Consider the following 17,484-nt stretch of genomic DNA (forward strand, 5'->3'; position numbering starts at 1 on the left):
CTAAAGACAACCTCAGATCAGATAAGCATGACTTTCTATACTGAGTATCAACATGATTACTATCTGGACACGGAGAAACAAAATTAGACAAATATGTAAAATAATCAAGTAACCTTGTTAGAATAAGAAACACCAAGTCATTTGTTTTTATTATTTTGAAATAATGATAACTACCGTCACTTCACTTACCGTGTCATCTATAGAATGTATTTCTTTTTTTTTCACGAAGTAATTTGCAGACAATAAATAATCTTAAAATATATATAGTTTGTCTTATTTATTCTTGACTTTTTCACTCCAATATACTATTTTCATTGATTTTTTTTTTCAATCTGAAGTTTGTACATATATAGATGTTTGTAATTGTAATATTCTTTTTACATGAATGGTTTACACTAACTCTTTTGCAGATAAATATAAGGTAAGTTTGTGGAAATAAATACACCACGTGACAATGCAGTTGATGAATTAAATAAACATCACTGTAAATAAAACGACAAAATTGTAAATATTTTCTTTATACGGGAAATTATCAGAGAATTATCTGTAGAATTATTATAATATTATGTTATTTTATACTCACATTTATTGTGTTTCAAAACATAGCCTTACTTTTTTTCAGGAACAAAGTAATGAAATACAATATAAATTACTCCTTTCATTCTTTTGAAAATCTGTTTGTTTTATTTCATTATATAAAAAAGGAAACTGTATAACTCCCTATAACTGAAACTGAAATGACATATTTTTACAATACTGTACAATGCCGATAGGCTCTATTTAAATATTTTTAAAAATATGATTGTTTTTAATCATATAATTATTCTTTTCCTTCAAATATTGTTAAAAAATACGATAGGCAAATATTAACAATTAGTAAATAGGTGTGATAATTAGATAATTGACAATTATTCATTTAGTAAAGGTGTTATATCCGCCAACTGGCAATCAGAAAGAAGCATTCACCAATCATAAAGAGGCAAGTATATAAGACGTAGATAAATACTTTGTGATCATTGCTTCTCTAATCGAATCCTGATAATCATTTATAAGATAAACACTTCTGAATTTGTGGAAATTAGATGTTTGTATGATATCATTATATCTGTGTCCTTTTGAGGTAGGTGATTTACTGATATAAAAATGTAAAGTTATTCTAAAAATTGTTGGAAAACAATCAATATTTAAAAACAAAAGATTGGTTTATACATGTACCTGAATATATGTTCGGCTTTGATATCTATATATAGAGATCTTTTCTAATGTCTCATTTATAATAATTCTGTATTATAAAAGGTTATAAATACTGAAGTGAAATTTTACATTTCATCGAGTGTTGTATTATAAAAAATATGCATAAATATATTCCATTTTTAAGTGAAGTAAATTACTATAAAAAGTGTAGTTTTTCTTTTGGAGAAGACGTTACTAAGTTGAAAAAACTTGTGTCTTCCGTTTGTACTTTTTGAACAATAAAATATGTTTATACTAAACTAAACTAGTATTTCTTTTCTTTTTAAGTAATTAACATTTTAAATTAGTGATACTTCTAGAGAAGAAATATCTTTATAAATGGAAATGAAAAATAAATTTTAAAAATTACAACTTGAATAATTTTATAAAAACAAAGGAGACAAAGAAAATCAGAAATACATCTTGATTTTAAACACTAGTTTCCTACAGTGTTCATCTCTGAGATAAGTATAAAGTAGCAAGATTATGTGCTAGTAGATAATTAATGATTTACAAAAGAAATACAAAAATCACCGAAATTTAAACTTTTGTTCATTTCTGTAATTATTTGATAATTCTTAAATGCAATATTTTCAGTCAGAAAATTTCTGTTTTTCACCTTTATTTCACAATATGATATATATTTTTTGCTGAAGGGAAAACCAATCATAAATAATTATGAATATCCTCTGTAGACAATACCTACTGTAAAAAAATGTGTGATAATTAGATAAATAGGATATTGGAAAGGTGAGATAATTAGATAAACAATGGGAAAAGGCGAGATAATTTGATAAACAATAAGAACAGGTGAGATAATTACAGGTGATAATCAGGATATCAACTATTAACACTTAACCAATCATATTTCACGAGGATATAAGTATGAATACATAATCTGGTATTTATATCATTTGTTTGAAAGTTAATGATCAAATCTTTTCACATCAACCAAAACTGTTAAAGAGGTATGAAATACAAATGTTTTGCACAATTATTAACCTAATACTTTGGAATATGATTTTACTATTGGTAATTAAACAAACCTAATTTTGCTTAGAAGTCTAATACATAACTTTAATACGATATAAAACTATTCAGTAAGTGTAAATTTGTTACATTTTAAAATAAATTGGTTTTTTAATGTAAAACGGAAACTATTTTCATAAAATAATAAGGAGTAATTCTTAACAATCTAAAATTTGAGTCAGTATGGCGACGGATACGGCTTTAGCTATCCAATTTTACGTTACAAGTCTACATTAAATTCATCACATTAAATCGAGATCTTGCCCTTTAATTCCATAAAAGTGTAACGTTGTAACACCAGCGAAATGTGTATATAATTATGTACAAGTCACTTAATCCACCATCTCTACCTTAAATTCATAAGGGTAACGCAAACATCTTTTATTAAAAAGCAACCAAGGGTGGACTCTAGTAATGTGCTCCATTTGCCATCCTTAAATTTATTACTATTCCCAAATAATTATCACCACAAGAAGAAAAAATCCGCATCTTTTTTTCCTGGGCGGGGCTTATCCTGTTCACGTACAAGACAATTGGCACTTATCTCGCAGATCTGATAGTGATCTTAAACACGCCCATTAAACAGGAGCTGGAGGCATGTACGATTGATTTTTGTCTGATATTATTATCTGATTGACAAAAGAAAATGAAATATTGAAATACAGGAGGAGGAGTCATTGGCAGAAAGAAATTAGATATAAAGAATAAGATATTTGATTGGTCTATTTGTTTTTGTTGCTATACCCGCTGAGGATACCCAGTGCTGCCAATTGTAGAATGAAACAAATGCGGTGTTGTTTTTTCGATTCATATTGATGGTTACTGTTGGGAGCGATTCAAGTGTTCTTAACTTTGTATTTACCTACTTAAATATATATTGTGTTTGAACAGATGCAGATTTCAAGGATTTCAATGAAGGCAAAAATGTGTGTTTTAATTCTAATACTTTTTGCTACTATTGTTTTGATTTAGGTTTTGAGATACTTATATTAAATCTTTAAAGAGCATTAAGTATATATGCACGTGTCGTATGTTTACATTCATGTAGGATATTTGAAGGGGTTGGTTATCTGATAATCTATGATTATCGAAAGATCTTTTAAATTTATTATAATTTTTCATCACTTTAACAAAATATTTACATATTTATACTAATGTTTTACCGATATCATCATTTGGTTACTGTTAAGGTTATTTCATCTGAATCGTTGTAAGCAAATGAATTTGAATAATTCCAATTTTATTTTTTGCAGATAATTTGAGTTATTGCAAGTTGGAACTGTGCGTATTTGAAAACAGTTTGCTTAAAATATTTCGTTTCTTACTGTTTGTGGATTAACACGAATTCGGAATATTTACTCTTAAAATAAATATTTACAATCAATAAAAACAACTATGGATGTGAGCGCTGAGCAACAACATGCATCAAGCTGGCTAAGAGCCGAAGCCCCACGAGTAGGGAGCTACGAACCAACACCAGGAATGCTGCCGTCTGAAGATATTGGGGAAATGTTCACCCCTCATTTCTTAGATCAGAGTTCTCATATGAATGCTGCAGCAGGATACTACAACCAAGCTGCAAGGGCAATGGGCAGTTACAGGTCATCTCATGGTAAGAATCATATTTTCACTTATATATTCATTTTTAAATAAATCTAGATATTTGCTTTTTGACATTTAAAATAAAATGATTACTCTAGTAATTGTAAATATTGTAATTTAAGCGAATAGATATCTTTTTAGCTGTCGTTGTGCTGTTTGGTTACTGTTTTATTTATTTTTATCCTAAGAAATATCTCGTTTAATTTTTCGGAATTATTATGAGTTATTTTTATTTAGATATTTTTGTTATATATTAGTTCTCATGTCATAAATGTTCCCCTTAAAATTATTATTTTAAATAAATGTATCATGTAAGATTTTTATATAAGATTTTCGTAAAATTTATAAACAATAACAAAACATGTAAATATCAAATAATACTTAAGAGATGTTATCATGTCTTGTAAGAATGTCCGTTCAACGGAAAATGTGCTGTTTATCTAAATCTTTAACACATAGGAAACCACTACAACCTATATATAGTCTAGCAAAGGAAACGCGCCGTTATAACAATGTATTAAATATATCCGATCCCACAAGTTCAAAAAATATTTTAAGTTTTTAAACTATACAGAGACAGTTTAATACAATGAAAACGAATCTCCACAATTATACTGGCTAATCCCCGTCACGGCGTCAACCAGACTCGGCTCGCTCTCGTGTTTCACTTTTAAAATTGCATGAAATTGAAATAATGGGCTATTAAGAATATTATTCTGTACTGATGTAACATAAACAAAGTGTTTTTAGTTTCTGATTCTCTAGCTGTAGTTTTAAGGCTGAATATTTCTACGGATTGTCCAGTTCGCTTAAAAGTTTAACTAATACTCGAATATTTTTTGTTTGACATTCTTAACGAAATAGAATTATTTGATTCAATATTTTGAATGAATTGTAATTATAGTATTACCTTGCATAAGAGCGGCGCCACATGTTCAAAATTACGAGGGTCAATTTCTACCAGTTAAATTACATTTCTAAAACGTTTTATTCAAATGTTATTCTAATAAAATTAGATGAGACTTTCCCTTTATCAACCTAAATATTTATTTAATATGGAGTATTTATTTGTTGATGATAAAAGACAGAGTTCATAAAATGACACTTGTCATGTTATCCACTGTGCGATGAAATCATCCGTTTAACACTCTTACTTTCTTCCAGATGTTTTCAATGCCAAATATTCTACTGGGTTACTCAAGTGTTCTAGTACTTAATAATGTATAATTTTCTACATTGTAAAAATGACGGTTCGTAATGTCTTAAGTGGAAACCCTGCTGGTTTGATTCCTACCAGGTCCTAACCCCCAACTGATTTAAGCCGCTTATGTCAATGTAATGAACCCCGACACTTCTGGCGACTGACCACCACTGCACTGAAATATACAGCTCTGTAATCAATTACTCACTGATTGACTTTAATTCATAGACAAATTGTTTCAATTTATTTAATAAAATTCCACTTCAAAATGTGGTATTTACCGGTACATTTTCTGCCGCAGAAAATAAACCAGGCATATAACTGGGAAACAAATCTACCAGTATAAAAAAAGAACCGTGGGATTCCCTAAACTGAAATGTACATTCAAAATAAAATCTTACAAAATGCGAATTTATTTTTCTATAACATTTTGCTTTTCACTGATTTTTGAAAGGTAAAATATTTATGAAATTATGTATTATTTTACGATATTTATAAATCGAACTGCATTTCTCGGTAACATTTTTATACAAAGAAATTATGTGAAAATATGTTCAAGCATGTGAAAAAGTCTGAAAATGCAGTTCGAATTATAAGATCAATTTGATCTAGTTTCATAAATTGAAGATAAATGAAAGAAGTAAAAATGGGAGTTTTTTAGGGTGTAATTTTACGTGAACTATTTTTGCTTCTACACCAGATCATCATTCCAACAAATTAACTGATTAAGTGACTGCTGAGAAGGAATTGGAACTGCTATACCAATTAATTTGCAAATATTACAAAAAGTATGGGAAAAAGAGAAAGTTTCTTATCACACGGATTTGACATTATATTTTAGTATAAAATTCTCACGCTGCAAAAATATTACTGAATAATCTTGTTTTTATAGTTATGATTTTATCGAATCAAAGATGTGAAATCTGGAAGCCTGGGGTCAAAGCAACAAGTTGCTAATATTTCTGTTACTCGACAGTATATAATACATAATACATATATATATATATATAAATACTAGTAATAATATCAGTGCTTTAATTTAATATGGATGCAAAATATTATCTTCTAATAGAATCTATATAGAAAATAAGATTGGAAGTAAACATTTCTTTCTAAAGTGAACGAAATATTTTTGCCGGAAAATTATGAGTAGAATTTAATGCTTAATAATTTAATTTTTCCTTGATCGATTATGAAGATTTGTTTTCTCCCAATAATTTAAGTGTAGCAGGAATAGTAAGATTTGAATTAGCGATTTTCTATTTCAGTGTCCGCATCTAGCCAAGTTTGTCGTCCACACTTCCCCACACCCCTCCACTCGTGGATAACAGATGCAAAATCCATGGTACCACATGCACATTCCGGTTGGCCGATGAGTCCCTTCAACAGCAAAGGTCTTAGTCATGTTTCAAATTCAGCGGGTCAACTGTCTGGTTCATCGTCATCCATACCAACATCAAGTTCATTCAATTTTCCACCAACACCACCCAAAGATGGAACTCCAGAGAATGTCAACGCATCCACAGAATACACACCAGAATCAAAACCAGTCAAAACAGACATACACGACAATCAGTCGCCATCATACAGCCACACAGCTCATCCCATGCCGACATATCCATCTTATGTCACACCAGGTTCTGACTATGCCGGAAGTCTGGGATTCCACCCTGGTAGCATGTTCAAGTCAACAATTCCTCGACCGAGAACAAAAACAAGATCAAGTGCTGGTATGTTCTTCCATCTAACCTCTTTTTTAAATTTGCGGTGAATCTGTTTGACACGTTATTTGATTTATCTGAATTATTGAATATCGACGTCAACAAAAAGTATATTCAATTTACAATTATTGAAGACTTATTTTGATATATGGTGAATTTTATTTTTGATTTTTATCTTAGATATATTTTTAACACACTTCCGTATTTTTAGCAAAGTTAGAGTTTCTAGTATAAGTCACGGATACAAACACTTGAGCGATCCGATAAATCCGGAAACACCAGTTCAAGTCGTCAGTAGCTGCACTTAATTTTAACTTTATAACGTCAACAAACAGACACTTCTCTAACTTTGAAAGTTCGCTGGCCTCATTTCCCTTAAACAGAATAGGAAATATTATTTCAGTTTTTTCTGAGAAATTTTAAATTGATATAAAGACTCAATGAAAAAGTATGCACATAATGGCTGATTATTAATGTTCTAGTTTATTTAACTTTACTAGATATATATGTTTTTATTAGCTTATTAACATGCGTGGTGCTACCATATGGTATGGTTTTAATTAGAGAGCAATTGATGCTGTTAAAAATGATATATAACAAGCACTCTTACATTTAAGTGTTTGTTAATTAGTTTACACATGTTTAAGCTTTTTTGTCAATAGTTACTGTAAGAGGTGGTGGATGTTTTTTATGCACAGTTTATAATACTATCAAATCAGTGTGCAGTCCTTAAACAACATCTTCTATCTTCCTTTTTTTTTAAATCGAAAACAGCAAAATAAAATTAAAACAGTGAAAATTATGTGCTATTAAATTTACTGTAGAGAAGAGAGTTCCGGATAAGTGCAAAGATTTTTTTCGCGATACTTGAAGTATTTTATTTTTTTAATTCAATTAAAAATTTGTAGTCATATCTTTAATAGAAGAAGTGCAAAAAAATTTGATGATTTAAATTTTTTTTAACTCGAACATAAAAGTACATAATTGTGAACGCACCAGTTGATAAAGAAACTATCAATCTTTTGAGCATTTTTACAAATCATGGTATATATTATTGATAACATGGGATATCGGTGGATTACAATCGATAAATTATTTCCACTGGATTAAAATTGACGCTAGATGCAATTATCGCGTTCTCCAAGCATTTCGTCGTGATTTCACTGCATTTTCACCGAGCACCGTGCACAAATTTAGTTTTCAAATTCACCGTGTGTAGTGATGGTTTAGCATAGATTGGAAAAAGTTTAGAAATAAAAAAATAAATGAAAACCAATTTTCCAATGTTTTAGGACGATGTTCTGCCGATGAGATGTATTCCATGATTTTACCAGGAAGCCAAAGACATAATATCCCAGGTCAGAATTAACTCCCTTTATTTTTATAAAATCTAAACCTAAAATTATCCTCAAATGTAAATAAAACAATCGCTTTAATTGTAATAGTTTTCATTCAGATAGTCATTATAAACTTTACGACGCTGTGTCCGTTTAACGGATTATCATTGACACATAAATTGTGAACGTTCCGAAATACAGTCCAACTGCGGTCGCGCCAGGGATAAGTAAATTTACGCGCAGCAAATAAAATCAAAATATTTTAAAACTAAATATTTGTTAATCTCTTCCTTATGTTTACGAGACATTTCAAGCTAAGGTATTTTCTAGTATAGTATTGGCGACAATTATAACATTTAACTTATTATATAAATCTAAATTACGCGTTAATTGGCGGATATAGTTCTAGCCCGGGGTGGACTTGGAAATTAAAAAAAACCATACAGTACCGCGTAAGTGGACCTGACGACAGAATTCTTCATCGTTACTACCGTAATAGTAAATCGTGTTGCGACATTGTTAACTCTGTGGCCGTAAGACGAGATACACTTTTAGCTCGAGTGTTATAACGTCCGGAACTCTACAACTTGTATCAAATTCTAATTTTTGATAACTTCAAAATTATTTTTTATGCATTGCAATTGTTCTTATGTTCAATAGAAGGACACTTAGTTTGTATATAATATCATAACAATTAGAAATTTTCCCATGAACAAATCCAGACAGAAGATTTGCATTCATAAAAACAACTCCTACATGTAGCTGAGTTTGGCGCCATATGTAAATCCTCAAAAGTCTACAGATCTGGTGAAATTAACTTTAATAGAATAATATTTCAAATATTTTAATATCACGAAAATGTATTTAATAAATAAAAATGAACGGAAACGGATACAAAATTTCACAATGTGTGTTTTTATTTTGTAGAAGGAAGAGAATGTGTAAACTGTGGAGCTACGTCAACGCCCTTATGGAGACGAGATGGCACTGGTCATTATCTCTGTAATGCCTGTGGACTGTACCACAAAATGAACGGTCAAAACCGGCCACTCATCAAACCTAAAAGACGCCTGGTAAGTCATGTTACTTGTGTGGCAATTTGGGGTAACCTAGTAGAATAAAAAACGGGATTTTATGGGTGTTACGAAACACGATTTGTACTCAGCTTTTAACAGCCTGTCAAGTTAACATCAGCAATATGTTTATTTTCTTTACACTAATATTTCTTCGTCTTAAGAAATGTCCATAACGACTGCTGCTTTCTAGGTAATGAATCATTCTACGTTTACAATTCAAGCGTACTATTTTTGACATTTCTCATCAGGAAAGACGTGTCAATTGCACAACAAAAATGCATATTCGTAATTTTAGGGCGAAACTTATAGAAATTATATAAATTTTCTAGGGTAAAACTAATAAATGTTAGAAGTTATTTTGCGAGTACATGTCAGTTGTTTAAATGGCGAAAAAAGGATAGACGGCACATAATTGAATCAGCAAATTTTTTGTGGGTGGTCAAATTATCTGACACTAAAATAAAAAAGAATGTAATTAATACTTATGTGCTTATAATTCCTAGGGTAAATCTTTCGTAGGTTTTGAAAATATACGTACTTTTATTTTTTTCTAAAACTAATTACATTTTGTTAAAAAAACATAGGGTGGTCAAAAATTATTTTTACCCAATAAAATCCAGTACTTATCAGATAGATCAGCACTCTTTTGTTTAACCAACATTCCTAATTATTACTACAAGAATTTAAAGTCCATTGGTAAATAAATGTCATAAATACAGCGGTTATATTGATACAAAAAGGCAAATGGAGGAAATAACTCTTTTGAATTGAAGGGTATTATTCAAAACTAAATCACCCATCTCACAAATATATACAATGTTATAGATATTGTGATAAGAGGTGTAAGATCTATCTGATATTCCACAAAGACAAATGAAGAACTATTGATGGGTAAACGGACCGAGATTCATGAGCTGTGTAATATCAGATAATTTCAGGCGAATGCTCTGATCTCATTCATCGAAACCAAGATACGGGGTCGTGTGTGTCGCCCAAAATATGAGCTGCAGTGTCGCGTTGCTTTGGATTTAACAATAAGTTTTCATGTATTTGTTTGTTTCCAATTTGTCATGACATATATGTTTTGGAATAGAAATACTTAAGATGTTTATCAGCACAAGCTGAAGCAAATCTTTAATACTTATAGAAACTATAGATCAATACTAAAAGATTGATTCGATTGATTTGTTTGTTTCTAGTTATTGATCAGATACGGGATCCGACACTGATCGTGTAACTTGAGTGATTGAAGGAATATAAATTGGCGAGGTAGATGTCTTAATGCCAAAATAAATGTATCAATTAAAACGATCATAGTCCTCGTCACGATAAGCCGTGACGATGATGTTTCTCGATGCAAGATTAAACCTTGGTGAAGTGCGTAAGGCTTGATATAAAATGATCTGCCCTGTATGCAGTGGATAGGCATCTTATCGGTCAGAGTCCTATCATCGACACATACACACACATACACACACATTCTAATGATCAATAAACAGTGTAAGTTTTTTTTTCTTAAAAAAATATTTCCTGTAAAATAAATAAATAATTGTTAATGCTTTTTGACCTCCTTCTGGTAAAACAACTTTTTTGCATTGGGCATCTAATTTCATTTGAATAAGGAAAAATAAATCAAATATGTAAGGTCTATGGTATGTTTTACGTTTATTTTTACATTAAAATGAATTACAAAGCACAAGCATAGTTTATTTTAACTGGCTAAATTATTTTGATTTGGCTAATAAATAATAGTTCTCATAATTTTAAACACTTAAATTACCGGACCGAAATTTTCTATAAAAGCCTAGAAATAAGATACCATTGTACATTTAATACAGGATGAAAAATTAATACATGAAATTTTCTTTAGACAACAATGGAGCTTTTAAAAAAATGAACTATCCATTTTCTGTAGAAAAAAAAATGATAAAATGTATTTGTAATAAGTGGTGATATCGGGCACATTGGGCGTGAAAGGTTGTATTTTTGCCTAAAACATTTTGTTTGAATATCTCTGTGGGAATATACAAATTTAGGGATACAAATTTCGTTTGAGCTTTTGTTAATCCTAATTCAATATTTTCATTAACACAATTGTGCTTTGTGTACAACACATTCGAATGCACCTAGCACGCTATGATATATATCATGTTTCTGCTTTTACAGTATTGAGCAGCAAAGGCACATGAGTTTTAATTTTCAAAATTATATAAAAGAAGAATGTCAGTTTCTATTTCTGCATATATTTAGTTTCCTTCTCTGTGTGCGGTTTTGTCCTTATTCATCAATCACAACGCGCAATTCACAAATATTTGATGACATACGTTTTCGTCAAACAATTAATACAAATTTGCTTCGCCTACGGAAAATTCGACTCCTGCGTCAGTAGGTACGGCGCCATTTGCTCCAGTTGGGTGGGTCAAGTGGCTGGAAGGAAAATTCAGTTTTCTCTTTCCTTTCCTTATCTATGTTTCGTTTGGCATAAATGCATGGCCGATCAGTAGTTAAAGATACATTTGAAATCAGTGCCGTGAGGCAAACATATCCCATTTATTTGTTTACATAGTGAATAAGTAAAGTGACTTATCCCGCAGCTTGGTTTATAAATATTAACAGAAATAGTTTCTTCTAACAATAAACAACATGAAAACAAAATAACAACATCTCAAAGCATGCATTAACGTATTATTTAAACCGATGAATGAAGAACTATGTATTTACGTACACACCCATTAGTACTATGTCATATAAGTGAAAATATGAAATCTTATGTTTTTCAAAATAAGCAATTTTGTACTCATTTTTTTTTACAAATTTAATTTTTTTTTCAGTCTGCTGCAAGGCGAGCAGGAACAAGTTGTGCCAACTGTGGAACGTCAACCACGACATTATGGAGACGGAATCAAAATGGAGATCCAGTCTGCAATGCTTGCGGCCTTTACTACAAACTTCATAATGTAAGTTTAAAAATATTTTCAGTGAAATATTTAAATTTTAGACTGACATTAAACAGGACAATAACAATGCATGTTTTTAAATGACCGTTGGCAAAATTAAGACATTTGGCATGTTTTACACAAGAATAAAGCTGTTAAACAAACGAAATTCCATCGACATGTAACTGACCTACGGACAAAACTTGATGATTTTATCAGTATGGAGATTTTATTACTGGTGGACAAGACCGCTATCTGGTCATCTGAATTATCAGAAATCAAAATCTCTGGCCAGTGTCCCCTCCTTTGTCGGTTAGTGTGACCGAACAAGTTTTTTGCTGTAATTGTCTGTGAGTCATATACCCTTTTCAATAGTTCAATCTTTTAATTGCATAATTGCTTTTAAAATATTTTTCTTTAACAACTTAATGAAAACCGGTCTTAAAATTCTTCCTTAATTACAAACAATGGCGACAGTTAAGTTTATATATCTCATCTGTTGTAAAACTATTCTATTATTAATATTTAACATTAAAATGACAACCCGTGCTGTAATAAAATTTTTGTGTAAATGCTTTTCTCAATTCATATAACTTTTCTACCAATAAAAATGGACGTTTTGCAGTGGTGTTTTTGGTACATTGTGGTACGACTTAATATACGATCGTCGTATAAGTTAGAAACACTCGGACCAAAGCTCTATCGTGTCTCGTCAATATAGTTATGGATTTCCTAATGCATATAGGAATAATTTTCTTGTCAAATTGTTACAATACAGGAGCCAAGTCATTCTATTTAAATATTGCAGTATATTGGTTTTTGTTGGGGTGATTATGTCTGGGGAGAGAGTTGAAAAACTTCCAGTCAAATTACCCATAAAGATTTCTATTGATCGGCATAACTAGACGGCCTCGAATTCACGGCCAACAATTAATATTTCGTTATTTTCGTTCCTTCATTTCCGTGACTCATTTTACTGTTATTTTGTTATTGATTAACCCTAACTTGTCAATGTTTTTTTTTATAATTTTCATCCATTATTTGGATTAAGCGGTGTGGCATAATTTTCATTCAATTGCAAGGGTAATGTAACATTATTTAAAAATTCTTTTCAAAAAGGAAAATGTTGATTGACTGTAAATCATTCATACCAAAATATCCTCAAGTTGTTTAAAAAAAAATCATAAAAGTTAAATTCGTGCACTTTAATTTAAAGAAAAACTAAATATTTTTACATAGCAAGTTATTAAAAGAAATTTAAAAATGAACTCCAGAAAACAATTTGATTTTAAGAAAAAAAAAAGAATTGTACAGACACGCACCCCCAATTTCTTTTTCTTCATTTAAATCTATTATAATGATTAATTGAATAACGTTACGGACTTAATATATATTATTTATTAGAATTTGATACACTATGAGAGATCAAAGGACGATGTGTAAAGCAAGGATATATAAGGTTTCAGACTTTATGGAGACAACATCAAGACGAACTACGGGTGATTAAATTTCACCCAATTACTCTTCATTGCAACTCGCTTTCCGTTTAACCTTGGGTGTATCTGTTCTTTAAACCTCCTCCGCTGAAGAGCTGTAGTTAAGACCATGCTTGATTAACTATCGTTTGTGTTTATTTTTGACATAATTATACCACAATACTTAGGGACAGGGTATTGACTTCCATTTATTCTTCTCGATAATACCCGTGATGTTTGGGTCACGCCCCCTCATTTCATGGATACATATATGTATTGAATGCCACCGATTCCACACTTTTCAACATGTAAGGATAATAAAGTTATCTTGGTTATGTCGTACCTCTGGCGACAACTTCAAATATCTTGCATTCTTTCGCATTCGACCTCTATTTCGTAATAACGTCTATACCCATGAATTCTGCCCATTACTGTCATCTTGGTTCAAAAGTAAAAACCCTGAAATTTCTTTATTGCTATAATTTCTTTCCAATAAAATAATTTCATATTGTCACATTTAATCAAATGAGAATTGAATAGTGTGAAAATTCTTTGTCGGTAGGAAGCGTTAATACTCGATAATTACAAAATTTTGTCCATTTTTAGTTAATTTTGTCGATTTGTACCTGATGAAGTAGATAAACCTAACCTCTTGCTGTGGTAATTGTGCAGACCCAAAGGTGTCTGCTGTCCTTAAAAAGCACCGCCGTGAAACAACGGTTAATCGGTGGACCAGACCACGCTATTAGAATAGACAGTACTAATAAATTAATCTATAAAATTTCAAAGTTTAGAACTTCTCAGTTAATATAGATAATTGTTTCAATAAAGATAATGAATTTTGAACAATAAAATATGAATGATATGAAAAATTCAATTCGCGAATTGTTACTATATTTCTAACGTCTATGACAAATCTCTGATGCAATCATGATAATGGGTTATCTATAATTATTCACTTCAAAAGACGCCCTGAGAACTAGTCTTCATACTTCGTTTCTGCAAATGACTTTAGCAGAAAAGTCCTCTGGTTGTCCCTTGACAAATCATACCTGAAAATGACCAATCTAAGTATTGATAAACATTCAGGTAAATAAAGTTAAATCAATGTCTCTGACTTCTGTAATAGTATATTACCGCCGATTAACCCTCTATGGGACCATCACATCGACGGCGATCACGTCGCTTTTCCCCCTGACCACACGTTTGAGTGACAAGGTAATTCAAAGAAATAATAGTTTGGATAATTTGAAGTAAAAAGGCACTGACAAGTCGAATTTGTGTTCGTTGAAACTCCATACAATGACGTTGTAATCAGCTTTTGCATGGCTGGTTTCGCTGTTATACCTTGTGCCAATGGACCGTTAAACACACTGATAGTTAAAATCAATTATAATCTTCTGTTATTACTGACTCTACAAGGCGACATTTCCAAATAGAAAACGATTTCAGTGATTAATGTTTGCGTAAACGTTCCTCATGTAAATTATATATATCATTAACTAACTATATTTATTGCCTATTTATTTATGATGCACAGTAGTAGTCAAGTATAATATTTACAATCAGAATATGCAAGTGCACGGCGAATGAGCAATGAATAGCAGAATATCTATTGTCAGACAATAAACTTCTGAAATTATTTGTCTTGTATACCAATTACCCGTTCACAACCTTGATCTGAGATAATTGGCCAACATTCCTGTTTGTGTCAGATTTTAATGAAATGTTGCAATAAATTATTTCTTGTCTTTGCAGGTTAGCCGACCTCTTACAATGAAGAAAGATGGCATACAAACTCGTAACAGGAAAATGTCAACAAAGAGCAAGAAAAACAAAAAAGGAATGATGATGTCAGACTTTCTGAAACCATTAGAAAAATCTTTCGGAGGATTTCCTGCAATGCAAGGCATGCACGCTCCAATGCCAACATATATGGGTGGATATCCTTCGATGGGATCAGGACACATGCAAAATGCAGCAGGACTAAGTCATGGAGGATTTTCAGGTGGTTCCAATTATTTCGCGCCATCAAGCTACGCATCATCATTTTCTAGCATCCCGAACATTTCATCATCCGGGTTCTCTTCAGGACTTAACTTGTCAACGTCATCAATGGTAGGAGCAATGGCATAAAACTTTACAATAAAAGTCTTTTTAATGTTGGTTTTACATCCACTTCGGCGCACAGTGCGTTCAAATGGTGCTTCCGGTATAAATGTACTGATATTTTCCGGGAAAAGGCAGTGTTGGCCGACATCTTGGAAAATGTGTCAATGTTATGGGCAGTGACTGAATTAACCGACGATGGCTAATACCACGACAATGACACAACTAACGTCTCTGTAAAGAAAAGACACAAAACGATAAAACTTTTACAATGCATCAGACTATAACAGAGCCAGTGAAGGTGTTCGTTTGCGTGCAGAGACATCATAACTGAAAAGTATATTTGTCACCTAAAACAACATTTTATTAATATTCCATTTGTCACGGAGATTGACAATACCTGATCATAGTATTCCGGGTATCAATTTTCTACATTCATTGAAACCTCTACGCAAAACTACATAATTTATGAAAACCGAGAGCCACGACGCGTAACCATGAGGAGAGGAGTTCGAGTGGAATGACCCAGGGTGACTACAAAAATACATTCTATCCGGCTCGCGTATCACCCTCTAAATTCACTTAGTGTCATTTACAGTATTAACTGTGCTGTAGGCATTTAAACTTCAAAGGAAACCAGACCCTGTGAATGTTGATCTCTTTTTTCAGGTATCCCACAGTACTTGTCAGTGGTCAAAATTAGCCGTCTAGAGCGTGAGACGTACTGTAACACAAAAACAGTTTATATGTGTTTGCTCAAAGTAAATTAACAAAGATATACTGTTGTTTTATTACATTGTTTAATGTGTACATATTAATTTATTGCCGATTGACTCAAATATTTTTGAGCTAAGTTCATGACATTTGTTTTGTATGAGAGAAAACATTTGATTCTAGTCCCAAAACTTATGGAAACATGACTTTGATGTTCAATTTGTTGTAAACCGTTATAGGTTTCTACGAGTGCTATGCCATTTTTTTCATTTCATGACTTCCGGTACGTTATATCCGGACATTTAAGAGTCACGTGCTCGTCACGGATCAACAGAAATCCATTATGTAGTGAGTTAGGTTTTTGTCTTCGGACAACATTCCAGTGTAATTGTGTTTCAGAGTGCTCTTTAACTAGATGCAGTGTTATTAATAGAAATTGTACAGATTTTCATCTTGTTATTTTGCCGTTCATGCTGTGTACAGAGATATAATATTGTAATGAAGATTTGAAAGAAATGTTCAATAAAAGTGTCTCAAACTTGAAATGTTGTATTGTTATATATGCAAATATAAAAAGAAGATGTGGTATGATTGCCAATGAGACAACTCTTCAACAATGAGCAAAGCCCATACCGCATAGTCAGCTATAAAAGGCCCCGAAATGACAAATGTAAAACAATTCAAACGAGAAAACTTACGGCCTAATTTATGTACAAAATAATGAACGAAAAACAAATATGTTACACAGCAATAAACGACAACCACTGAATTACAGGCTCCTGACTTGGGACAGGCACATACAGAATGTGACGGGGTTAAACTTGTCTGAACGCACCAACCCTCTCCCTAACCTGGGACAGGAATATATGATTTGGATAACTTAAAGATTGATTAGAAAAGAAAGATGGATACAGTTAAACTACTTCTACTACAAACACTCAAAACTAAACCTTAAACAATAAACGCACACCTGTCTATACAGAAGTAACTCTACATTGATTCAATGCTATAATTTTAAAATTTTGATCTAGGAACATTTTATGCGTATTTA

At 31.5% G+C, this 17,484-nt stretch overlaps 1 protein-coding gene across 3 annotated transcripts; it reads left to right on the top strand.

Annotated features, from left to right (window-relative positions):
* The first annotated feature begins 1,033 nt into the window (after positions 1-1,033).
* LOC127727187 (GATA-binding factor 2-like) lies at positions 1,034-16,978 on the top strand. 3 transcript variants are annotated; one of them, XM_052234634.1, is made up of 7 exons: positions 1,034-1,120; positions 3,516-3,874; positions 6,334-6,795; positions 8,079-8,144; positions 9,051-9,196; positions 12,031-12,156; positions 15,369-16,978. In XM_052234634.1, exons 2-7 carry the CDS (start codon positions 3,658-3,660, stop codon positions 15,744-15,746), a joined length of 1,395 nt encoding a protein of 464 aa, XP_052090594.1. In that variant the 5' UTR covers positions 1,034-1,120; positions 3,516-3,657; the 3' UTR covers positions 15,747-16,978. The 3 variants fall into 3 exon arrangements, with proteins under 3 accessions (XP_052090594.1, XP_052090593.1, XP_052090595.1); XM_052234633.1 differs by lacking the exon at positions 1,034-1,120 and adding an exon at positions 3,006-3,188; XM_052234635.1 differs by lacking the exons at positions 1,034-1,120; positions 8,079-8,144 and adding an exon at positions 3,006-3,188.
* Positions 16,979-17,484: the final 506 nt, after the last annotated feature.

The sequence above is a fragment of the Mytilus californianus genome, unplaced genomic scaffold (genome assembly GCF_021869535.1).
Source record: "Mytilus californianus isolate M0D057914Y unplaced genomic scaffold, xbMytCali1.0.p SCAF_19, whole genome shotgun sequence".
In the NCBI taxonomy this organism is placed as follows: Eukaryota; Metazoa; Mollusca; class Bivalvia; order Mytilida; family Mytilidae; genus Mytilus; species Mytilus californianus.